At 38.3% G+C, this 25029-nt stretch overlaps 1 protein-coding gene across 1 annotated transcript; it reads right to left on the bottom strand.

Moving 5' to 3' along the window:
• Window positions 1-7814: 7814 nt before the first annotated feature.
• Window positions 7815-24267, bottom strand: ehd3 (EH-domain containing 3). Its single transcript, XM_028040371.1, has 8 exons — window positions 23077-24267; window positions 19460-19636; window positions 18778-18875; window positions 14118-14259; window positions 13246-13345; window positions 12301-12471; window positions 10440-10604; window positions 7815-10354 (listed from the first exon to the last, which is right to left on the bottom strand). Exons 1-8 carry the CDS (start codon window positions 23301-23303, stop codon window positions 9827-9829), a joined length of 1608 nt encoding a protein of 535 aa, XP_027896172.1. The 5' UTR covers window positions 23304-24267; the 3' UTR covers window positions 7815-9826.
• Window positions 24268-25029: the final 762 nt, after the last annotated feature.

Genomic DNA, 25029 nt, shown 5'->3' with positions numbered 1-25029 from the left:
TGGTCAGAATTAAAAGGCACTGCTCATACATCCCTCCAGTTTTAGATTCTCTTTATTAGCTTCCTGCTAAATCAAGAGCAGAAACTTAAATGATCCAACTCCACCACATATCAGTGATCTAATTGTTTCTAATGTGCATTTTACCAGCAGAGCCATATGGTTGCTAATTTTGGCAGGTTTTTCATGCATTAAAGCAAAGAACATTGCAGACATTATTTTCCCCCCCCCCAGTGATCTTTGTCAAGCTACATATAAATCTAAATACTATTCTTAATTATTCTTAATAACTAGTTAATGGCAATCTCCTGCTGCCATGAACCATGTTCACCTCCGAGATGAGCTACTGCTGTTATCAACTCTTGCTTCCGTGTTGTTTGTTCAGCATCTCCATTTTGACCTCTTAACCCCCCACCACCGTTAACCTCCTTAATGATGGCTGCACTTACTGAGCAGAATATCTGGCTGTTTTTCTTTTAAAGTTGTTCTTGATCACTTTTTTCTCATAACTTCTGACAAAGTTAATGACCTAATTGAATGAATCAATTATAATTTTCCCTACTGTCAACATTTTAGTGTCTGTTGCCTTTTGAATATTTCCATTCAGACTACAGTTTTGTTTCTCTTAAGTGACTAAAACATAGAAATATGTCTCAGTTAATAAGTGATGAATATTGTACATATATAAACACATCTGAATGCTTCATACCCACTGAGAAAGCATCATTGTCCTGATTCCATCAGTCCCTGGTTTAGTTGTTTTGTTCGTCTTTGTTGAAACGTTGCAAGCTTGATTTAAAGAAGTCTGGTCTATGAATGTCTTACTTTGTTTTGCTGACATTAGGTTTAACGGTGGAGCATTTTCTCTGCCAGCAGGCTGGTTGTCTTGGAGAAACACCACGATGAAAACTCAGGGAACTCTGCGTAATGTGAGGGATCAGAACCTCCTTCCAGGATGAAGAAGATACTTTTGCTCAAACTACTTCAGAGTTTCTGCAAATGACTGTTCATCCAAAATCCATGGCTATTCAGCATCTAATATCCCTTTATTTGTTTATTGTTACCTGTATGTAGAACTGATCTTTTCTTTAAATCAGTACATGTCCGAAATAATTTTAGAGTAAAAATTTTAGAGTAGAAATGAAATTGTCTAAATGCTAAATGCGAAACCCAATCTTAATCCCTTCCTTCACACTATAAGATTAAGTAATCACTGAATAAATGTTTCTGCAGAGCTGTGAGGCTAAGCCTTCATCACTTAGATATAAAATGTCATCACATCATAATTTATAGATGTGTGTATGGAACTTAATCATACCTACTATTGTGTTTGGGACAAATTTTGCCAAATTTGTTCCGGAAAGCTATCGCTAGCAAATATTTGGCAACGTGCCTTTCAAAGCGGAACAAACAGAAACCAGAAAATCTCATTGTTTGTTTATCATTTTTGAAAACTAGTCACGGCTAAAACTTTTGAGGCTGACAGAAATCCTGTTCTTCACAAACAGAGTTATTAGATTTCTTTGTCAAATGTTCTACTGTATAAAGTTTAATGGTAAGCCATTTAAAGGTTTTAAATCCTCTTTTTATTGGGGCATAAATCCAGTTTGTCAATTTGTTTTATTCAACAAGTTGTAAAAGAAAAGTTCAGTCCTGTTGAATCCTGTGTAGGAGACACTAGTGGTGCTTGCTGGACTCTCTTGGGGGAGCTGACGATTTTGGTCAAGCAGCTAAACTTCTCATGAAAGTTAATGATGATTCGATAAATTGTTAATTTGTGATTACTTAGCAAACTTCTTGTCTATAAGGGAACATGATTAAGACATCTCTTGCACACTGCACGTTTTTTTGTTGTTTTTTTTAAAGAATCTGTACATGCGTGAGAATAGGAGCGATGTCCTGCTGTCTACAGCTGAGCCCGTCTGGTGCCTGTTCTTACCAACAATATAATGTTCCCAGATAACATATCAGAAACCTCCTCATCCTGACTTCATCTTATCTAACTGATAAAAATTCACGTACAACAATAACCAAGCCAGTGCATGTGTAAAACATAAGGCGACACGCCCTAAACTCAAGGGAAGGGGGTCAGATTCCTTCTTGGAGCTTCAATTTCAATGAATTTAGAAGCAGAATTGCTGTTGTTGCTTTGTCAATAAGGTTAATACATTTGTTTGCGTATTTGATTCATGGATAGAACACATATTATTGCGAGTGATGCATAAATTTGACATTTCATCTGGTATTTTTAGAGAGGAACTTCCTGTAAGTAAACTGCCAGATATCAGGAGACGGTGGAGGAAGCAGCCAATCACAATAGCATTCAGAGGAATGAGAAATGTTCTGCTCATTTCTTCCTCAGAGATATCTGAACTATGCAGACAAGATGCATTTACTGCACTTTAGTTAAATTAATACCTGATAAAAGTGAGCTTTGAATCAGAACCGACTGCAAAATCTGATGAAATCCTTTTTTTTTTTTAATGTTAATCAATAGGAAGAGTCAAAGCTCAAACTGGATTGGTGAAAACAAGCATGGAAGCGTGTGTGTTGATGTTTGTTTCTTTATGTGTGTGTCGGCGTGTGGGGGTGCGTGTAGGGGATGTGTGTGTGTGCGGGGGTGTGCGTGTGTGTGTATTTTACAGGATGCTGACCGGGTACATGACCTCTGTTCAAGCCAGGAAGAGGTTCAAGGAGAGTTTACGAGGACTGGGGATTATTTCTAAAGCAGACCGCTTTATCCACAAGATGCAAACGGATGAACGCAGCTAACAGGGTGTCTTTTTCAACTGTACACTCTTTATTATTCATTAGCAGTAATCTGTCTTTTTTAGTTTGTTTTTTTTCTTTAACTTGGCTGTTTTGTGTAGAAGGAGCTGAAAAAGTATTCTTACCCCCCAAAACTTGACATTTTCTCACCTTACAACCAGAATCTGGAAATGTAGACCAAACATGATAGTGCAGTGGAAGGAAGTTATTTATGTATAAAGCAATTTTTAAAGTCTTGCCACATTTTCTGGTCTCGAGCCATTCTAAAACAGTATTATTTCATAATATGCTATAATCTATAGTTACATTCCGTCTCTGGCTGGACGTTTGGGGTCGTTATCCTGCTGGAAGATGAACTTCTGCCTCAGCCTGGTGGAGCCTCTAACTTATTTCCTTTCAACGTATCCCTGAATCTGACTCCATCCATCTTCTCATAATCTCTGACCACTTTCTCTGACCCTGCAGGAGAAAAGCATCGTGTTGTGGAGTGTCTGTCTTTTTCCTTGCTTCATCTAGCTTATCTGATCAGAGAACCTTCTTCAACATAATTGCGGAATTCCCCCACATGACTTGAAGCAATTGTTTAAACCTAAATCCTCACGGTTTTCTTTTAATAATAGATTTTTTTCTTGATATTTTCCCACAAAGAACACACTAGTGCATTAGGACACTGATTTATCCTGTTGACAGATGTTGACACTTGGCTTGTGGTATCCCTCAACTTCACAATTATGCATTACTTCGTTTTGATCTATCACACAAAATTCAACTTATATCTATACGATTATGAAACAAATAAATTAAATTCAGAGAAAAAAGACCTCGCTTCGTCACTTTCACTCCAGTTTCATGCGTCATTGTAAAATCTCCTTCTCTACATGTTGAATCCTTGCTCTCTCCTCCCCTCTTTTCACCTTCAACAATAATCTTTTCTTTCCCAAAAAATACCTTGTAAGGTTCAGGCTTGTTCTGTTTACCTCAAAAGCCTTGAACTTCTGCTTTCAGAGAACACCCTTCTTCCTTTTTCACGTTGCCTTTACTATTAAGAACGGTCTGGATTTGGGGTTGTTACAGGACAAAAAGCAAAAAACAAAGTTAAAGTGACAATTCATTATTTGTATGTTAAACAATATAAAGACAACAAATGTTTTTAAAAACACATACAGCAACAAATGAGGTTTTGGTGTCATTTTCTCCCCTGAATTATTTGCACTGAATATCCACAGCAGAACATCTCAAAAAGTATCAGTCATATTTATTTCACATCAATTTTTTTCTACGATTTCTCACAAATACCATCGTCCTATAGTGATTCATCTCAAATGTATGCAACCTCTTTTCAAAATGTAAATACAATTTTTCTTAACACAAATGAAATGTTGGTTTCTTTCTGCATAAATGACTTTAACTGCAAACCACAGAACTCCTGGATCTGCAACATTGCTTCAGTTTCACACAACATATTAACTTCCACACACACTCAAAGTCTTGGCTCTTCCTCCTCCAGCCTCACAACACATCAGTCCTCCGGCCTCATTCTCAACATCTCAGACCACCTGGAAATCACTATGGATATCATCACCCCTGAAGATAAGCATAAAATAACTTTCAGAAACCTCCGATCCATCTCCCTCTTTGCTCTTCTCTTACCACCAAAATGTCCGCCTACCCTTCCTTGCCACCTGATAACCCATCTGACTTTGTGATCTACTACAAGCACACACTCTCCTCTTGTCTTGATCAGTTGGCTCCTATCAAAACACAAACAATCATTTCCAGGCACTCTGCCCCTTGGTACATCCATTAACTCCAGCAAATGAAATCTGGCTTACCCATCCATCACCAAAACCTACACTAACTATCTAAAACATCTTCACATTTAATAAGTGTAATAGTCTTCTGTTATTTTTCCAAAACACAATTAGACACCATTTAAAGTAGTCTGACTACCACCGGCCTCTCCGCCACTCCCCGTGTGTTGATCTGGTAATGTGTAAAATAAAGATAACCGTATTTTTCCCTTTCGAAACATGACACCAATCGTTTCTGCGGCATAACTCTGCAACTGTGCCGATGTTTGAGTTTGACAGATAAGAAGAGTGGAAATCATCCGACACCTGACTTGGATGGATGATCTGCCAAAAAGGCACAATCCCAGCCTGCTGAAGACGACGCTCATGGCTCGGAAAGCAACGAGCAATCCTCTCCTGCTAATCCTGCTCTTCATCAACGCCTGCCAAGAATTTCAGCCCGCTTTATATTTATTGCTCAATGACCCGAATACCAGAAAACACAGAAAAGATACGGGATCACATTCTGTGTGTGCATAAAGCCTTGCATGTGGGACCTAAAGATAATGGCACCAATGAGAATGTGAGGGTACCCACATCCTATATGACCCTCTGCGCTGTGTTTTAAAGAGAATGTGATCGCTATCAAACCAAGTTCTTTCTGAAAGAGGTTCTTTTGTGTGTACTCTTTGAGCCGATGAAGATCCAAGCTGGATTGAATGGTTGACAGTAAGTGATTCAGGGAGAGTCCAAGAAGTTGCTAAATGTTGAATGAATCAGCCTCCATTTATGTTTTTTTTTATTAAAGTTGCTTTTCTGCCTTTACATATTCCATTGTAAAACAATGGAAAACATGCTGCCTCTTCTATTTTATTTGTCTTTTTTCACAAAAATACATCAGTTTCTAATGGTCTATCAGATAAAATGCCCCAAAATACAATGAAAGCGGTGGCTGCAAGGGTAGAAAATGTGAAAACGTGTCAAAGTACAGCTCCATATATGTTAACACAACAGTGTCAGCAGCAGGAGTGCATTTTCCCCATTCAGCATGTACGAGGGTGAGATGTGAAAGAACGAGAATCCTCTCCACCCAACTTTTTTTTTTAAATTCCTGATCCAAATTTGTTTTGATGTATGGCTTCCCCAAGTGTATTTCTTCACCAGCCACTCACATAACTCACACACATTTACTGCACTGAAACACACACACACGCCTATACACACACACGTTTAGGCGTTTCTGTTGACTGATGTTCCTCATTTATTGCTGCTGACAAAACAGTACAAGATTTGTAGGTGCTTTTCCTTCTGAAAAGATAAAACTGATAAAATAAAAATCATCTGTCACTAAGTTAAGACGCTTTGGCTCCTCGCTGTCCATCTGTTTCTTGGTAATCTTAAAAAAGTATCTCCATTATCTTACTGCAGAGTTCCAGGAAATATAAGCACAATCTACTTAAAATAGTTGAAAATGTTGTTTTTTCCTTATTCCGAAATTAAATTTAGGGGCGTTATCTAGAAACAGCTTTTTAATGCCTACAGGTTAAGCAAAAATAGGTAGCTGCCACTTTCTCTCATTGATCGTATTAATCTTAAAAACAATAGTAGCACAAATATGTTGTATATGCATATCTCTTTACTTTAGCACTAATGCACTAAAACTTTGTTTTGACAAAATTACTGAATGGAGGATGCACACATTTGTGGGAGAAACCATGAAGGTCACAGCGGAATTGACAGGAAGTGGTGGACAAGTACAGGCTGTCCTGTGTGCGCAGTAGATTGCTGCGTTTCACTTCATGTGGCCAGTGTGCGTGTTGGCGTGTGTGTGTGTGTGTGTGTGTGTGTTGAAGGTTTACAGAGCCTGTAAGTCACAGTCCAAAGGGATCCTCTGGCCTCCTGCCACATCAACATGCATACATTAAGAATCCCTGGATGATTCAGAAATGCTTGTGGTCCCAGGCTGGAATCACACGCTCTGTTTCCTGTCCTAAAAAGATGGCCAGAGTTGGAATCTCCTATTTCACCAACTCATTTCCACAATAGCTCTGAGCAGAAGTAATAACTAACTTATCATGTGCTCTGTGTCACACACTGTAGAACGAGATCCTCCCCAAAATGACCCCAAGATACAGAGGGGAAAAAAACAATCTGAAGGAATTTCAATTTCCATACCATGCTGGATCTCACACCCTATTTATCAAAGTCAGGGCTGAACAGAACACAATTAGTTTAATAAATTATCCTTTAAATGAGCTGGAAATGCATCTGAATTACTGTATAGTAACCATTTTCTTTCACTGGCTTTTCCTGGGTTTACTCTGAGACAACAAAAAACAGTATTGAGATGCAGTAGGTCTACTCCCCTTTGTGCAAAATTGTTTATTTTATTTTAACTCTTGTAAATGTTTCCTTTTTTTCATTGGATGCTGATTTAAGACTGAACGCACAAGAACTCCAATGGCAAAATAACTTTGTAAATATAAATATAACTATGTATTATTCCTTTTCCAGTAGCTTTTTTGTGTAAGTGAACGATTTTGACTAATCTCCAGAAACCTAATTTCTAATCATGATTCTCATTTAAATCTTCTTTATTGGGGAGGTGCTGTGACTTTGCTGTTCAAAATACAACATTATTGGATTAGGTCTGTTGGATAAACTCTACAATTATCTCCAGTTGCCAAACAAATATCCTTTAATTTCTCACTATTGTATTTGTCAGGCAGAATTTCAGGGATTCAAGTTTGAAAAATTAAACAAAGCTCCCAAAATACAAGTTAAGATTCGGCGTGGCTACAACCATAAAACATTGTGAAAGCTGCAGGAATAAACTTTTCTTTGCACTCTTGACATTTTTCATCCCAGTCAACAATGACACACTTTTTAATCTCTACTTGTAAGTTTACTCTTTGTTTAGAGGCATAGGATAGAAAGCAATTTGCTGTTAGCTTTTCCATTGCTAACAGCTGTGCTGTTGCTAAGAGGAGTTGCAAAGGAATGACGAGCATTCCTTTGGATGGTTTGAGTTTCCAACTTTAAACCCAAACCTTAACTCTAAAAGTTCGAGGTATACTCTTACCTTGAGTGAAATTAAACCTCAAAACTAGGTACTCCACTAGTCTTAACATAGAGTTATGTCGTTCCCATATGAGTTTTGCCTCATGCAGTACATTAAACGCAGCACAAGACTTAAGAGATAAAACCTCTTTTAAAAGTGTGATTATTTTTGTATTTTATTTAAGAAAAAGTCACAGGTGAAGCAGTTGAAGATGATTTTTATTCCATGTTCAAACTTTTTCTGAAGACAGAAAAGCAGTGAGGTACACACTGAAGCAATGCATCATCATCCGACAAACAGAAAACACACTGAAAACACCAGTGACGCCACTTATTTCATGTTGCAACCCACAGACACATGAAAACCACTGAAGGGTTTTGCAATCCACATTCAACAAACACTTTTCCCATATTCAAATGAATGCATTTATCTGATGACATACAGGGATGTAATGAGAAAAGCATGCTGCTGATTACTTTCCAGCCATCTGAAACTATAGTGTAAATGATGTGGTTAGAGTTTCTTCATAAAACCAGTCACTAGTAGATTAATAGAGTATTTCTGTAGTTGCAGCACAAACATCTCAGGAAGCAACATGCTGTTATCTTGGTAGCATGATTAATTAAGAAATCAGGACTAAAAAAAAAAAAAGAAAAGAAAAACTGCACAGCCAATCAGGTCCAAACCTTTCCAACAATAAGTTGATGGAATGCTGTTATGCTTTGTTTGCACAGTTGAGGCAAAAATTGTTCATAGTTCCTTTCCTTTGCAGATTAAGGGCTAGCGCCATCTTTTAATTTCATCAACTTGTTTCTTCTGAGCTGTAGTAATATAATAATGTTTTGGAATACCTCAGCCAAAGTCCAGACTTGATTTGGATAAAGATTTGAAGAAAGCTAGAATGACGATAACTTGAGATTTAAAACTGCAAATGGGTATGAAGAACACCGAGAAGCAGAGAAGTGGGAATATTTACTTTGAGTTATTATGTAACCCCTTTACTCTTCTTACAACTTTTAAGGATTTCTGGCTAAAATGGAATTGAATCTAATATGGTCATTTCATTTCATTACTGACCAATTAGAAACTATGAGAAGCTATAAACGTCGCTTATGCTAATGTTAGAAATACTGTAATGTATGTTTCTTTCAGCGAGATACACGATTCAGAAAGTAAAGTCTGCTGGCATGAGATATTTTTAAATGGTTTGAAATACACTTTGTACAAAATGATAAATACTAGCTTCACTCAGGATGTTATTGGACCATTTTTGTAATCATTCACTGGAAAATTTCCCAAGTCAGTAGCTTGTGAGATGTAAAATAAAAATGCAAATGTTAACACTGATATGCGTTTTCAAACAGATACATACATACATACATACATACATACAATGGCCAAGACAAATCTACGGAGGAATAACAAGCATCTGCACATTCAATATTCAGTCTCTGTCCAAACAAAACGTAATGTAGATTGTTATTAGTGTCACAGTATCAGAACATGTTAATGAGATTCAAAACAGCTTACAAATCACAAAAAGAAAGAAAAATAACTAAATTCATATTCTCTAATTCAAATTTTGATTATTCAACAAAAAAGCTAATCCAGGTGCTGCAGCAAATTGAAGTGATAGCCATCGTTGCTTTTGGGTATTCTTCCGCCTTACAGGAAACCTTTTTAATTTTTATGTCACCCTTAAACATAGACCAGAAAATTTATTCATGCCTGGAAAACTCAAATTAACACAGTACCAGACAGAACAAGTGCTGTGAAATACTGGAATTCACTTTGTTATAATATTGCTAAGGAAAAAGGAGTAAATGAAGCATTTTCCCTTTGTTACACTTTCTGTATCCCAGTGCTTATGTTGTATTTTATTATCTATTGACTGCACCTACATATTTGACGCCTACTTTTATTCTACTGTTTTAACTGTTTTGTTAGGCTCTAATAAAAGCTTTCTGGGACTGTTCAAATATTTGCAGGCTAAATTCAACAAAAGCGGCAATTTTGTCAAATTGTACGAATGTTCAAAAATCGGTTTATATTAAGTAGTTTCAATTTGATGGAAGTTGTAATGCTTTGAAGACATTGGAATGACAGAAACAACAGAACTGGACGACTGATGTCTTGTTTTTTTTGTACATTTTTATGTTGAAGTCCTCCAGTTACAGTTTTCTCTGGGCATGAATCTATTCTCCTTTTTTTACTCGGGTATTTTCCTCTTGGAAGGAGGCACCAGGTGTGCAGGCAGCTCTGAGGGCAGCTCATGTCCCTCCAGTTTCACCTTAATCAGGTGATTAGCCAAAGCAAACTCCTCGTCATCCAGCATCCCATCCTTATCGATATCTGCCAGCTTCCAGATCTTTCCCAGCACTGTGTTGGGCAATTTTGACTTCACCATCTCCTTCTTCGCATTGGCTCCAGTCACCTTTCCGTTGACGGGGGAGAGGGTGTAGAAAATCTCGTCGTACGCAGGTTTGTCGCGGGCAACCACCCACTCTGCCTCGTCGATGCCTTCGCCGGCTCCCTCCCCGTATCCGTGCCCAAACGGACCGTCCAGAGTGCCGTCGAATGCCCCGCCCTTCACCACTGCGTTGGGCTTTTGGGTTTCCTCTTGGCGAACCAACACCATCAAGCTAGCAATGTCGGTGGCCAGCATGTCATCAACTGCCTCCAGAAGTTTGGGTTTGAGAGGCTGAAACTTGGTGAGGTCCTGACCTTGGAGCTGGTCCTGTAAAACAAAATCAACATGAGATCATGACGTCATCTATAACCCCATCTATAAATCTGAAGCATTCACTTGCTTTTCTGTTTACCTGCATCTTCTTCAGGTTAGGGAAATCTCCAGGTGAGATCTGATGTTCTCTCTCGATGCGCTTGTAAATGTCTCCCAGACTGGCAATCAGCTCTTTCTTCTTGTTCTCCTTCCCGAACACAGATGGCATCTCTTTCTTCAGAGAGCTGATGATGTAGGCGTGGACCTGTGAACGGAGGATGAAGCATCAGCATTTTCACAGGGATATTTCTGACAGGTCAGCATTTAACGTCTCGCAATTAGACGCTGATTTGAGTTCACACAAGTTGAGATAGAAAACAAACAAAAATTATTCACAGATAGCTTTTAAAGTGGAAACTTGATCCTGAATAATGAGGTTCCAATATCAGTCCCAAAACCTGAGCAGGAAGGTCCAAAAGAGGTTCAGGGCCAGAACCAGAATCAGCAGATGACGTGGCTCCCCAAATCATCACCGACTGTGGAAACTTCACATTAGACTTCAAGCAGCCTGGATTCACTCTCCCTCCAGACTCTGCCACATTGATTTCCAAATAGCATAAAACATATAGTTTCATAAGAAAAAAAAGATCATGAACCATTGAGTAACAATCCAAATTATTTCCTCCCTGTTGCTTTGGCATAATTTTTAACCACACTTTTTCCTTCTACTCAACTTTCCACTAAGTTAACAGTCAGTTTCTTTAGCTAGGGACTTTTTTCGCATACCCTTCATGATGGTGTGGACTACAACAAAACGATTGTATAATTAAAAAAAAACAGATTTTTTATTTGATGTAACATTCAGATTTTAGATGAATCTGAATATTTGGTTTTCATTTGCTTGAGATCATCAGAATTACACACATGAAAACACTTTAAATAAACTTTTTTGACGATGTTCCAACTATCTCAGCTACACCATATTAATTATTTTATTATTTACCTGCACTTTACTGACATAAAAACAACCAGTTGCGAGTAAAGCATCGGAAAGTTCAGCAAGTTCAAAACATCTTAAATGTAGATATGAAGCCTCTGGCAGCATCTGCCCATGAATAATAAAAATCTATAATTTTAGAACAAAGTGCCACATCATTTACCATCTTCATCCAGCCAGGTTTGATCATAGCAAGTCATAAAAATAGACAACATTACTATAAAAGAATGAATAAAGTTTTTGCATGCATCTGCTGCTATTTGGTATGTTCTTACCTCCCATCTTTTAGTTATGACTTCAAACCTTTGTAATGTACAATTTGTTATTTTGTTGGAATCACAGCTTGGTGTTGCACTCAACATTCCTGAAACTAGTTTAGTCATCCAACAAATCTTCCCGGTTTGTTTTTATCATTAGACAAAGTATTGCATCAGATTTTAGAGGCTGAAAAGGGGAAAAAAAATATTTAGAAAATTAATCTAGCAAAAGAAAATTCCGGAAAAAAATCCATAATATTTGTTGGGTTGCCGTGTTGATGCATGTGCGTTTTCCTGCGTCCGCCTCACGTCCTTGAAACACTCAAACACACCCATCAGCCGTCGAACAGGAAAACTTCCATCAACTCCGATAAATCTGTGTGTCCGAGCGTACACCCTTCCTCAAACTACGACGTGAGGTTCCTACCTGACTTCCTGTTCAGAGAGGAAACGGGAGATAATTCACTCACAGCTGAAAAATGATGTTTGTCCCACACGATCGGTTTTGCGACAGTGATAAGTGCTCCCTGTCAAGGTTAACAGCCGTGGGAGGGATGGGGGGAACAAATAGGAAACACATGCGCGTGATGCTGACATTCAGCCACGTCATTAGCGGTCCTGTTAATCCAGCTCTGGGTCACGGGGTTTGGGAGAAAATGTTCCAGATCTCTGCTGTATCTATGGAGCCTTTCCAGCTAGAGCCTTACCTTGGCAAGTCTTGCTCTCTTGATCAAATCATTGAGTTTTCTAAGTGCCGCATTTCTGGGTAAAGACTGGATATCCTTAAATAAATCCTTCTCCTCTGCTTCAAAAAGCTTCCTGTTATCAGGGATCAGCAGCGGGTGAGACCAAAATGAGCCGATGTAGACGCGGATCACCTGCAAATGAGAAAAGCGGGAAGAAATCAAAGGAGGTTTGCACTAAAAAAATGAAGCAAAAGTATTCAAATTTTTTCAAATTTTGTCACAAACACAAACTCCAATGTTTCCTGCTAGGATTTTATGTAACATACCACCACAAGTTAGTGTAAAAACATCAAGAGGGAAGAAGAGAACTAACAATATATAGCCATACATAAACCACAACACTCCAAAAACACTAAATCTTAGTATTTTTGATCTAGTTTCTATTGTAAATATCTTTGTATACCTAAAAAAAGATAAAACTAACTTACAAGTAACTTTTCAGCAACTTTTCAGGAGATTGTTTGAAGTTAGCAACACCTTAATATTAATGAAAAAGTACTTGTTATAACTTAAATAATCTGTCAGTGGAACGAGACATTGTTCTCGTATTTTAAAGCAAAAATATCTTCTCCCACTGGCAGATCATTTCACTTGTAGCTAAAGAATTGTTGACTGAAAACAAACTCATGTATCTTGCTGAAAAGGTACTTGTAAATTAGTTTTGTTTTATTTCAAGAATACTAAGAAACTAGACCAGATATACTTATGATTTTGTGTTTTTGCAGTGAAGCGCAGGTAGTGTTATCCCGCACTGCTCTCCATAATGATGTGTTGTGTGAATAATCTGGACCTGTATCTTCATTTCAAATGATTTTCACTCCATACAGCATCAAACGTTTATTTTCTTTCACCACAATGCCAAAATGCCAAACAACTGCGTAATGTGAATTTGCCCCATCTTTGTACCTCGGGTGTGTTGACTATTTTTCCCAGTGACCACATCAAGGCACCGTACACTCTCATCAACTGCTGGGTCTCGATCTGGTCCGCCTTGTTCAGGACGACTCTGGAGAAAACAACAGAAAACAGAGCTAATGAGTTCCTTGAAACAATGTGATTAACAATAAAAACGATTAATTATTTTTGCGCCACAACAAAATATACATCAACTGGGTTCCAGATTTCAGACTAAACTCCATATTTGTTTCTATATTTGAAACTTCCTTAAATAGTATCCAGATTCCACAAATATCACAACAATGCAAGGCTAAAATTGATCACTGTTTTTTTCTTTTTTTAAAATAGAGCATTTTGCCTCTGGATAAATTTACATGAGCTTTATTTCAAAATTTGTTACTCTTGATCCTGTCAAGGAAATTAGGATCCTAGACTAAATGCAACACCTTTAATGAACACTTTGTCGATGTAGATACCTTTAAACTTCCAGAAAATAACAGTTTGTGCTACTTAGTCAACCTGAATTAGAAGTTTTCTAGAGACTAAACAGGTAGAAAAACTCGCTCTACTTTTTCCATTTGTATGGGTGTCATTTATTCAGTCAAAGATGGAAATGTGGGTAGATAAAATGTTAAAATAAAGCTACAAATTTGCAAATGAAAGACAAAGCGAGGGAAGTTATTGTCAATTGCTTTATTTATTAAGCACCAGATTTGTTTCATTGAAAAAAAAAAAAAGATGAAAAAAAAGTCTGGACAAAAAACACCCAATTTTTCATACTTGTCTGGACGTGGCAAAGCAAATGCCATTCTTTTCCAGAGAGCGTAGGAAACTTTTATAAATTCGAAATTACGATCTGGGAGTTAGAAGCCTTGCAGTACCTGATCTTGTCTTCATGGTTCTTTAAGGCCTTTATCACTTCCGAGAACTCGTCAGAGATGTCCAGTTTGTGGGCATCGAACAGCAATATGATCCTGTCCACACGCTCTGCAAACCACTCAAGGACAGCAGCAAAGTCATAGCCTAAAACGAGAAGAAAAAAAAACCCAAGCATAAATTCAAACTACTGCTTGTCCTTCAAACAAGCACAGCAAGTCCAGTTCTCAACTCTCAACGTGATATGAGGAAAAAAATGGAAACTTCAGGTGATGATGGCACAATATTCTCCAGAAACTACAATGACCGCAGATTAATGCAGAGCCAAAAGAAACAAGAACTTTATTAAAACACGTTGACAGAGAAGAATGTTGTTTCTTCTTGAAGGTCGAGCTCTCAACATTACACACCAATGGAGCTTTTTTGCATAAAAAATTACCTGTTTTAGGTTTTAAAATTAAAATAAAAGAGGAAGATATGAATCCTCACTTGATGAAAACCACCACCACTGTCCTTTACTGTAAATCAATCAGTGAGAAAATCATCATTGATGTTTGGCCTTGTGTGCCACCAAAGGACAAACATGAGGCTTACCTGAAGGAATTATACCAGAATAAAACAAAGAACATTAGGATGAAATATTAGTGAGGTGACATTTCCACTCAGCACATAAGGACAATTAGTACATTACAGGTTAATGAGTTACACCATAAATTATAATAAGCCACAGCAACCAGCAGGAGGCCAGCAGATATTAACTTTTTAAAAGCAAATTTTTGAAACGCTTTCGCCAAGATAAAAACAATAACATACGAATCTAGAAGTTTTGTGCGCATCTAAACAAAACAAATTTTTTCTCCTATTTTGAATTAGATTTTGGTGCAAAATCAATACTTGTCCTTTACCAAAGGGACTTTTTTTTAAAAATGTGTAACAGCTATGAATGATTAACTAACTAGTGTTGATAGAGTTAAGGTCTTCAACACACATGAAAACATTAAATCTGATATGGTTTTAACAGACTTGTCGTTCTTTCGGAGTTAGCAGAAGGTTAGCTGCAGTGTCACCAGGAACCTGCATTGAGCTGCTGCTTGAGAAAACAAGATAGAGCAACATATAAGAATTTATTGTTCTTCACCCTGGAAACTTCTCACACACTGGGGGGGGGGGGGGGGAATTGTTAAGACATTGTAAAGTCAGTTTTTAACTTTGAAAGGGTTCAATGTTCCTCAGCCCGCTAAACCACAAATACAGAAAACCAAATCTGTAGCGATGCTTCGGTGAGTTTATTTACACAGCTAACATTTTACCTGAAAATGATGCATTTAAACTCTAAAATCAGGCTATTAAAGGCCAGAATAGAACTGGAAAGAACTATTTGATTCATTATTGAAATACACTGCTTTGCTAAGTGTAATTGCGGAATTGTAAACCTTGTGGAAAGCCATGTAGCTAAAAAGTGTAGACCAAAACTACATTAAAACCTTTACATTAAATATGGGAGATCATTAAATCAAATTTGTTCTTAAAAGTAAGTGATTCGATACAGTAAGTTTTACTGTGTCTTGTACAGTAAAACTTACAAGATGGGGACTGTGGGGAGAGAAAAACAAAATCTAGACGATCTCTTTTTCATTATACATCTACAATGTATAAAATTACACACAGTGATTTTCCTGAACAGCAAAGAAATCTTACACAAAAATAACTCAAAGACAATTTTTCCCCCCAATATTGTGCGACAAAACCGGTGAAGAACATGTATGAACTCATACGCTTTTCAAAAATCAAGAGATTTTTGCAGCTGGCCGACTCTTGAGATTTAGCACATAATCTACTATACCTCCATAAGGACATCTACGCAGAGAGCTATATCCTGACAACCCCTCATCTAGACACACAAACAGATAAAGGTGAAATCTGATAACACAATGAATGAAAAGTGGAAAAAGAAAGGATGTCGACAAAAAAAAAAGAGCATACAGTTGTATACAGATGTGAAATTACTAAACTCATACATGATGAATAATAATTAAATTGACTCAGATGGCGGGAAGGGACTACAAAACGAGAACAAAACACATCTGTGCTGACTCAATTGTATTTTCTGGAAAAAATGAGCAAAAAAAAAAAAAAGCCATAAAAATGAGCTGACACAGGGCTGTGTTAAATCAACTGCTATACCACACCTAAATAACGCTCTGTTCGTATTCACTAATCACTCAGTCAAAGTCGTTTCTCAAGAGAAGAGCTGGAGATAATAACAGATGAAAAACTCCTTTCCACATTTGCGTTTTGAGAAAACTCCAAATCGAAGCATCTAACCCCACCCCGGCTATGAAGTAATCAGCTATAATCTGCAGTACTCACTGCTTGGGAATTAACTGTGTAAGAAAATGTATCCATCTCGTCTTTATGATGTGTTTCGAAAGGCAAGTGTATGAAATACGTGCATCGCTATGACGGTTCAACGGAAACCAAAGCAGAACAAGAGCAGCTTAGGATGAACCCATCCTTTCATTCTGAAACTAACAAAATCAAGCTTCTTGTAAGAGAAAAAAAATTAAATAAATAAATAAATAAAATCACAAAGGGCAACAGCGGTAAGCAAAGAAAAAATAAAGTTCCTCTAAAAAAAAAAAATGATTTAAAGGAGGCGAGGCCGTGAAAGTATTTTATTGATCTGTTTGAGTCCGTGCTCGTTTGTAAATGTTGCTGGTTGGCATGGTGAGGCCGTTACAGGGCTTAGGGAATGTCAACCATGCCTCACACAAACACACATTTTTGCCCGTATTGTGGAGCGCTTTGCTCCACAATATCCTCTCACTTTGCCGTCTGTTCACTTCCAAGTTCATTCAGATCAGAATGCAGAGGAAAGGTTGAGTTCATTTAAAAATGTTCTCAGATTTTCTTTTGGTTTTCATTTAATAATGTTGACATTAAAGGCATCAATCACCTACAAGGGTTCTATGTTGCACAGTTACGTACAGTAACACCATCTGTTCCTGTGTGGAGTTTGACTTTATAAGCCTTCCAGTTGCATCGATCTTCCAAATCCGCTCTGCCTCCACGAAGAATGTAGTGAACTCCTTTCTCTTAGTTGTGCAATGGCAACACAGATGGTATGTTCTTCTGCTTCCAGGTCTTACATGTGTTTGAAAATTATTCCGACAGACTCACAATCAGCTGATTCGCCAGATCAGCTGCTGTGGCATCGATCCAGCGTTTATCTGACTAGCTTGTCCACCATTCCGTGGATAGCTTCACTTTTCCACAAAGTTCAATACAAGTTCGACATGCTCCGACTAAGTCTTGGTCATGTAAAATAACTCAAAAGATTACAATTAGACAGCTTGTAGTTCAATGGTAAATTAATTTTTTTAATAATTTGTGTCAGGCTCAAGGTTTCACAAACGTTTGCTTCGAAAGTCACAGAGCTAAAACTTCACAGACTAATGATCTACTGCGTTCTGTTTAAGGATTGTTTCTCTCTGTTCAGACAAGAAACTATTTTTAATGTAAAATCATTCAAACTGTGAACAGTTAGATTGAAAATCTAACATATTTTATTAACGTCTGATATAAACCGCATAGTGTAATTTTTTTTCTCTGGTAATGCTGGAAAATACCGAAATAATCTTCTAGATTTTTTATTTTTTTTTATAAATAGCATCCTCCATATTTATTTAAAAAAAAAATCTATCTACACATATTCATTTCTTCAATAAATACCACAACACAAAGTGGTATTTTACCTCTATATTGAGGAACTTTTAATTAGTAACAAAACTCTTTCAATTGCTCAGGGAATACAAGCAATTGTAGTGGGAGTGGGAATGTGGGAAAAACGAGAAAACGAGGCATTCAACTAAAGTGGATGTGTGTTTTTATGAGCTAGGGAAAAATTATTCACAACGTAAAGTGGCATCTTGGTGTCACAAATTCCCCCTAAAAATTTATTTATTCCAGGGTTTCTGTTCACAGTTTTACCAGAAACGTGAAAATCTGTCATTCGAGACCTTTAATTTCCCTCCTCCTAAATGCAGCATTAGGGTTCTCAGGTCGGGTTTTCTGTTCACGATGACTTAAGATCCAAACCTAAACCACATGTAACAGCTTGTTTTTATTGGTGATTAAAGGATTTCTGCCTGTGCTGGACGGTCAAGTGAAAAGGCGTTGCCGTGGCACACATGTGGCAACGGAGTCATGTGTAATGAGCAACGGAGCAGCTGTGGTTTACTATGTTTAAGCATTTAACCCAAGACAAACTCAGTATGTGTGATTGTGTTTTCATCTGCATCTCTGTTTGCTATTTAGGAAGTACTTGGGGGAAGAAAAAGGCATTAAATCACATCAATTTGTTACAGGGCTGCAGAGTAAAAAAGTATGCATGTGCGCGTGTGCCAAGAGTGAATTCGAAGCTCATCTTTTTTGTCTCCGCTTCCTGCTCTTTGAAATGAATGAGGCATAATCCTCCTGAAAGCAACAGCTAAAATAAACAAAGAGACAAGAGTGTCCAAAGGAAATGCTGACACTGGGTTTCAGAGATCAGTGGGACCGTGAGCCTGCAGCTGAGTGGGTCCAAAAAAACTAACACACACACACACACAGCAACATAAACAGAGGAATATTTAAAAGCACGAGAATGACAAGTGTGTGTCTTACCCCGACTTATTCTCTGTTTTTCTCCAGACAGAATTCCTGGCGTGTCAATCACACTAATGCTTTCCAGCACAGGGTTAGGTAGCTGGGCGCACACAAACCTACACACGCACACGGCCACAGAGAGAGAGGAGAAGGCAGCGACGTTAGACCAAATCAGGACAGAAGTGTAAAGTGTTCTTATAACAAATACTGTCCCACACTGGGACACCTCTACCTCTCCTTTCTCCTCTTACTCGTCTCTCTGTTTGCTCAGCTGAATAAATATGAACACATTAGGGGTCATCCCCACAGCAACCCCCTCTAATTCTAACTCATTATTCTCTTTTTCAGCAGTAAAATATCTGCGACGGCATATCTGCGAAATAAAAAAAAAAAAAAAGAGTATAGAGTTTTTCAAAAGGATGACAGTGCAGTGGCTCACACAGGAACCCATTTAAAAGAGTCTAAAAAAAAAGTCTGAGCCATAAGAGGAGGGAAATTCAATCACACAGGAATGTGGAGCACTGGTGTGGATTCTCACTTGTTCTCTCTTAGCTGCTGCAGTCTTTCATTCTACCTTTACCTCTAAGTATCATTTTGCTTCCCCTGAACACTCCTCCTAAGATGTCAGGCAACACTTGCACCGTGTTAATCAGCAACCTCACTGAATGTGTACGTGTGTTCGCTGAACCGCAGCGTCTACCTGTTCAGGAAAGCGTTTCCAAACGCGTTCAGCTTCCTGAAGGGCTTCTTGGGGTCGACCACCAAAGCGTTCCCGGGGATGACTCCTTCGGTGTCGCCGTGCATCACCGCGATGAAAGAATCCGTGGTGGGCTCTGGGCCAATCCGCATTCCGGGAAAATCCTGCTCCAGCAGGTAGCTGCAGGTGAAATTGAAGGTCTCGGTGTTAAAACTAAACGAGATGAGGGATTTCTTCAAACAACCCAACAATTTGTTAAACTAAATCAGCCGTATATGAACAGGTTTTCCATTAAGTGGAACTAGGCTTCCAAGAAAATGCTACCAGAAAGAACAAAGAACAGTTGTGTGGGACAAGGCAAGGCAAGTTTATTTCTCCTTCATGCACCAATGCATTTGGTATTTGGTGTTTTGCCAAATGCATTTCAAATTTCACTTAGCCTATGGATAACACAAAGACTAAAGCTGAGGCCACACTGCTCCTATCTTTCTATGTGCATTGACATATTTTAAAATGTGAGTTAAGTGGGTCTAAATGTGACAAAGAGGATGAATGTAACATCAAATCCCATCACATCTTTAAAGCACGAGTGTTTTGATTTCACCCTGAATAGTGTTTGTATATTGGGATTAGGAGTGGGCATTTATATTATCCTTTGCTATTTATTGGGTTACATTTATTATCATATTAAGAATTTTTAATTATCATTGTCATGATACATTTTCGTAAATGATGTTTCAAAATTCCCAATTGTTGTGACACACAGTCACAGCTATACAAGGTGCCAAAAAAGAAGCAATACACAGTTCTAATTGTCACTTTAATCATTCTTGGAAGAGCACCACAAAATATTATGATAAAACATTGCATCCGTATTGCCCACCCCTAATTGGAATCATGGCTGTGAAATTCACAGAGTTCTGCTGCATCAGGACAGGGTTGGTCAGTTTAGCTGTGACAACATGATCTTGTTTTGACATTTTACTTTTTCCTTATTTAAAGATCAACTAGCAGTCTGCTAATATAATTTAAATATTCTGTTAGCGCCCCAAGTTGTCCGATAATTACTAGCAAAACTAACCAATAAGTAGGGCAGGCGGTCAGCGTCACCTTCAGTTTCTGTCTCAAGCAAACCAAAATGAATGAATCTTTGTCGATGCAGAGTGAAGAATTGAATTAAGTAATATTATGCCATTGCTATAACATATGGCTCATAGTTGCATCAATTTTGCAGCAGCGGTGCTATTGTGTAGTCTACAAGGCACGTGAAAGCAGAGGTGCATTAACATAAAAAAGGACAAAAATAAAAATCAATGGAGACTGGCTCATCTGGCATCTGGTTACCTTTTTATTTGCGGCATCATGTGTTCCCTTCCCACTGAATTAAAAGGCAATTCTAAAAGTGTTGCAGGGTATAAAAAGTTGTGACAGCCAAGGTTTAAAATTGCATAAAATACTTAAACATGTCATGTGTTTAAGACTAAATACTGAATTGTTGTTGGGTTTTTTTAAACGTCACCTTTTAAACTCGTGGAGAAATTTTAAGGTACTTTTCACAATTCTACTAGCATTAGCAGACCTTGAGGAAAGATTCTGTCAATTGGAAGTTGAAGGGTTACATGTTTCAAGTGTAAACTGGGATCTGTGGAATATTTCCATAAGATTATTTCACTAAACACACAGCTTGCCAGAGGTGCCTGGTAGAGCTATCTCTACGTATATGTGCCTGAGTAGCGTGAATCCTCCTTTCTGTGAGAAAATTGTGCAACATATACACAGATCCATGGCTCAACTACAAGGATGATGCATGATCTATAACTTCACACAAGTACAGCATGTGTGTGCAGTTATAACATTCACGTCATTCCAGATCACCTCAGCTTGAATTCTGCACTTGGACTACAAATTTATTTGAAGACTCACAGCAGCATGTTTCATAAAATCTGCAAATAAATCAAACATCGTGAGGTTTAAAGGAAAAAAAAAAGAAGCCGCGTTTAATCACACAAACACGCAGGAGATTACTTGCTCTTTGACACCGTGCGAGGCTAAATCAATAATTCAGCCTAATGATGAGATTCACTGGGCTTATCTATGAGCTGCAGAACAAGGAGGTACATCAATGCCTCGTTTTGCAAGGAATGTTGCTTTGCAAAGTATGCAAGAGTTGCCGGAGGAAGAGCTTAGACCACACATTACTAAGCAGTTTGTACATTCTGCATTGTGTTGTTAAAATGCTGGTGGTGTGGGGTCAGGCAGCTGACCGGGGCAGCAGCCATCAGAGACCGAGGGGGATAGAGAGAGAGAGAATTAGACCTTTATGAGGAAGATGAGAGAGCAGGGATGTCTCCATGTGTTGTAGCAGGAAGTCACTAACAGCATCATCTCTCTGGCTTTCAAAGCCTGAACTCGCTAATTACCCACAGCGGTCTCTGCTAGCGAGTCTCTGTGCAAGTGTGTGTGCAGAAGCTCCTCGGCTTAAAAGAGGCTCAACACCGTGCTGCTAATATTGCTCAGCATTACACATTCATTCCAGGGGTAGTCCAGGTCATGTGCTTTCATAGACCACAGAAAACGCAATCGGAACAAAAAACTAACATCTAACATGACCTACTTTGAATTTTGGCTCTAAATTAATCATCGCTCATGAAGAATGCCATAACCTTAATAGCATAACATATCTAAAAAACCTTGATGAGAAAACTTCAACAAAAACAGGAATGGTTTAATATTTGGATTTAATATGTTAGTGTATCTCAAAAAATTATTTCTTTTTCTCAAAAGAAAAAAAATATGTCCTAAATCAACACTTCCTGTTAAAATACAGCAAAAAAATAAACATAGTTATGCACTGAAATTGTAAAAGTTGTTGGATGAAATATGTGTTGATAATATACATTCAAATATACATTTGCAAAGGAAAAAAGACAATAGGGTTTGCATACATTTTCCTCCATAACACCAAGGACTGGATGAGGTGGTAAACATCACCAAACACTTTCTGCATCTCCATGAAAACCAGGTCTACCTCTCATAGCCATGATGTCAAGCAGAAACTTTAAAACCCAATGAGATCTCTGGATGCTGCAAGCCTCAGTATTTGACTGACTGAAAAACGACCAATCAGAGATTCTCCTTGTTGGATCTGATCTGTGATCAGTAGATCAGAAACTGCAAAATGAACTGAAAACCCTGATATAGCATGCGTATCGGGCATTTTATCCCAAAACATTTGATCACAGTTGTTCTACATAAGGAGCTACGTTTTTATCAGAAGCTATTTTCTGCACGGTACATTAGCATAAAGATAAGATGCAAGGAAAGAATGTTGTACCATGCAGTGATGCTTCCAGATGCAACACATTTGTTTGTGGGCGTGTACGTGTTAAATAAACTTTTTTATAGAGTACATATAGTCTACAGAGGTTCACCACAGGCCCTTTGTGCTATTTTAATTGTTCTATGTTTCATTTGTGATTTTTACCAGTGTGGTTTGTGCACAAGAGTCTGCTTGGGCGTGTCAGCCTCTCCCTGTTTTTATCTTTCTGGTTTCTCCTGCCATGTGCATTTCATCTTTCAACCTAACAAAGTCTAACAAGAGTGTGGCTGTATAGTCTCACCGTATGAAGCTCGTCTTTCCAGTGGAGTACTGCCCCACCAGCAGGACCATGGGTTTGTTGTCAAAGTCAGCATCCTCCAGTGCCGGAGAGTGAAACTCATGGAACTTGTAGCTCTCCTCCAGCGGCAGGAGTTTGGTCTTGTAGAGTTTTTTCAGTCCATCACTGACCGTCTGAAAAACTTCTGGCTCCTTCTTCCTCCGGTCATCGGTTCCAAGCCAGCTGAACATTGCTGCAGTTTTCCTACTGTTGGACTAATTCACAAACTTTTAGGGTGAGGGTGGAGGGGGGAAAGCCAAAAATAATTAAAAAAATAACTTGAAGATCAGCGGGATAGGTCAGCGTGTTCAGCTTTTTCCTAACATGCAGGTTCAGACATGAAGCGTAGGGAGATGTTTTTGAATATATGACCAAAAATAAAAAAGACAGATCTGGTTTTTTGTATAGAAAAATCTAAAAAAAAAAAAATGGACAAAACCAATACTAACAAAAATATTATGCAAAGTTAATTTATGTCACAAAGTGATCAAGCAAATTAAATGTCAACGTTTAACCTGCACTGAATAAAGTTGATGAAATAATCTGGAGGTTATTTCATTTTGTGCTACAACTAAAATCAATTACACAGCTTATCTATTTATTACAATTCAAACGCGCTCCCTGATCGGTCTCATTGGTCCTTCCAGCTCCAGGCCACTAATGCTACCCAACACTGCTTTGAATGAGTTTGTTTTTGTTGTTGTTGTTTACTAATCTGCATCAGTAAACAAACTCCACTTGGAAAAACGTATTTATTCTACTCTGGCACAGCGCACCGTTACCGCTATTCAGTCTGATCCAATAGTTAGTCCCAGAAATGATGTGGCTGTCTGTCAGTGTGCATCCACCGTTATTGTTCAGCTTCTGCAGCTCTTCTGCTCCAAAACAACCCGAACCTCTTCAGGGTCTGCAGGTAATTCTGCTGCTTCCGAGGCAAAAAAAATAAATTAAAAGCCAAATGTTTCTGCTGGCGCTAGGCGTTATTTTTTTTTCTATCACGCAGCAAAGCGGAGTGGGGCAGCAGCTGATGTCCTGCAGCCCAATTTAAATGCCGAATGACGGAGAGAGGCGAAACCTGACCCCCGGCGGAAGTGCTCAGCTGCTGGCAGCGCGAAGCTCGACCCACCGCGGTCCCGCCCAGTGATGATGATGCGGAGCAGCCATGTTGGATGGAGAGGGGGCGGAGGGGGAGGGGAGCGGCTGGTAAAAGCCCACAGCGTCACCTAGCGGTTAAATCTGAGTATGAAGATTGTTTTCTGTAAAGATTATTCAATCAACTGTTATCAATGTTGCTATAAAACATAACGTCAAAAAAGTGAATATATAAGTTGCTTTTTTTTATACTATATTTTAAAAATGATTCTAGAATGTTATGTCATTGTCTAATATGCAATTTCGCCTTGCATGTGCATGAATTGGTGTTGTTGTGTGATATTGACAAATATGGGAGAGGAAAAAAAAGTGATAAAAACATCCTTTAAAAACTGGTCCAGTTGTTTTTTCCAACCTCCCTACCAGAACCTACAACAGCTCTGCACATCGCACGCAGCTCAAGGTACCGGCGAAGCGTGCGGTACCTACCGCTGCCACCAGGGGGCCCCAACAGCAATTTATTTGTTCTCTTTTTATCAATAAAATAATAATTTCTACATACCTTATCAAATATATATTATTGTAAAAACAAATCAGTTCATAGTGAAATTGTGTGTTTTTGATATTATAATGACATAGAAATTATTACTAAAAAAAAAAAAATCAGCTCCATTGAGGGGGCCCCTCTTAGTTTCTCTGGGGTTTGAAGCAGCTGCTTAGTTTGCTTTGCCTTGGACTGGCCCTGGCCTACTTTATCAGAAATAGGGCACGTTTTAAATTCACACAATAATCTTCAAATTCAGCTTATGTTATCTGTTGTTAATT

The sequence above is a fragment of the Xiphophorus couchianus genome, chromosome 15 (assembly GCF_001444195.1).
Source record: "Xiphophorus couchianus chromosome 15, X_couchianus-1.0, whole genome shotgun sequence".
NCBI lineage: Eukaryota > Metazoa > Chordata > Actinopteri > Cyprinodontiformes > Poeciliidae > Xiphophorus > Xiphophorus couchianus.
Note: the sequence above shows the minus strand (reverse complement) of the source record. Positions and strands in the feature narration are given on the sequence as shown.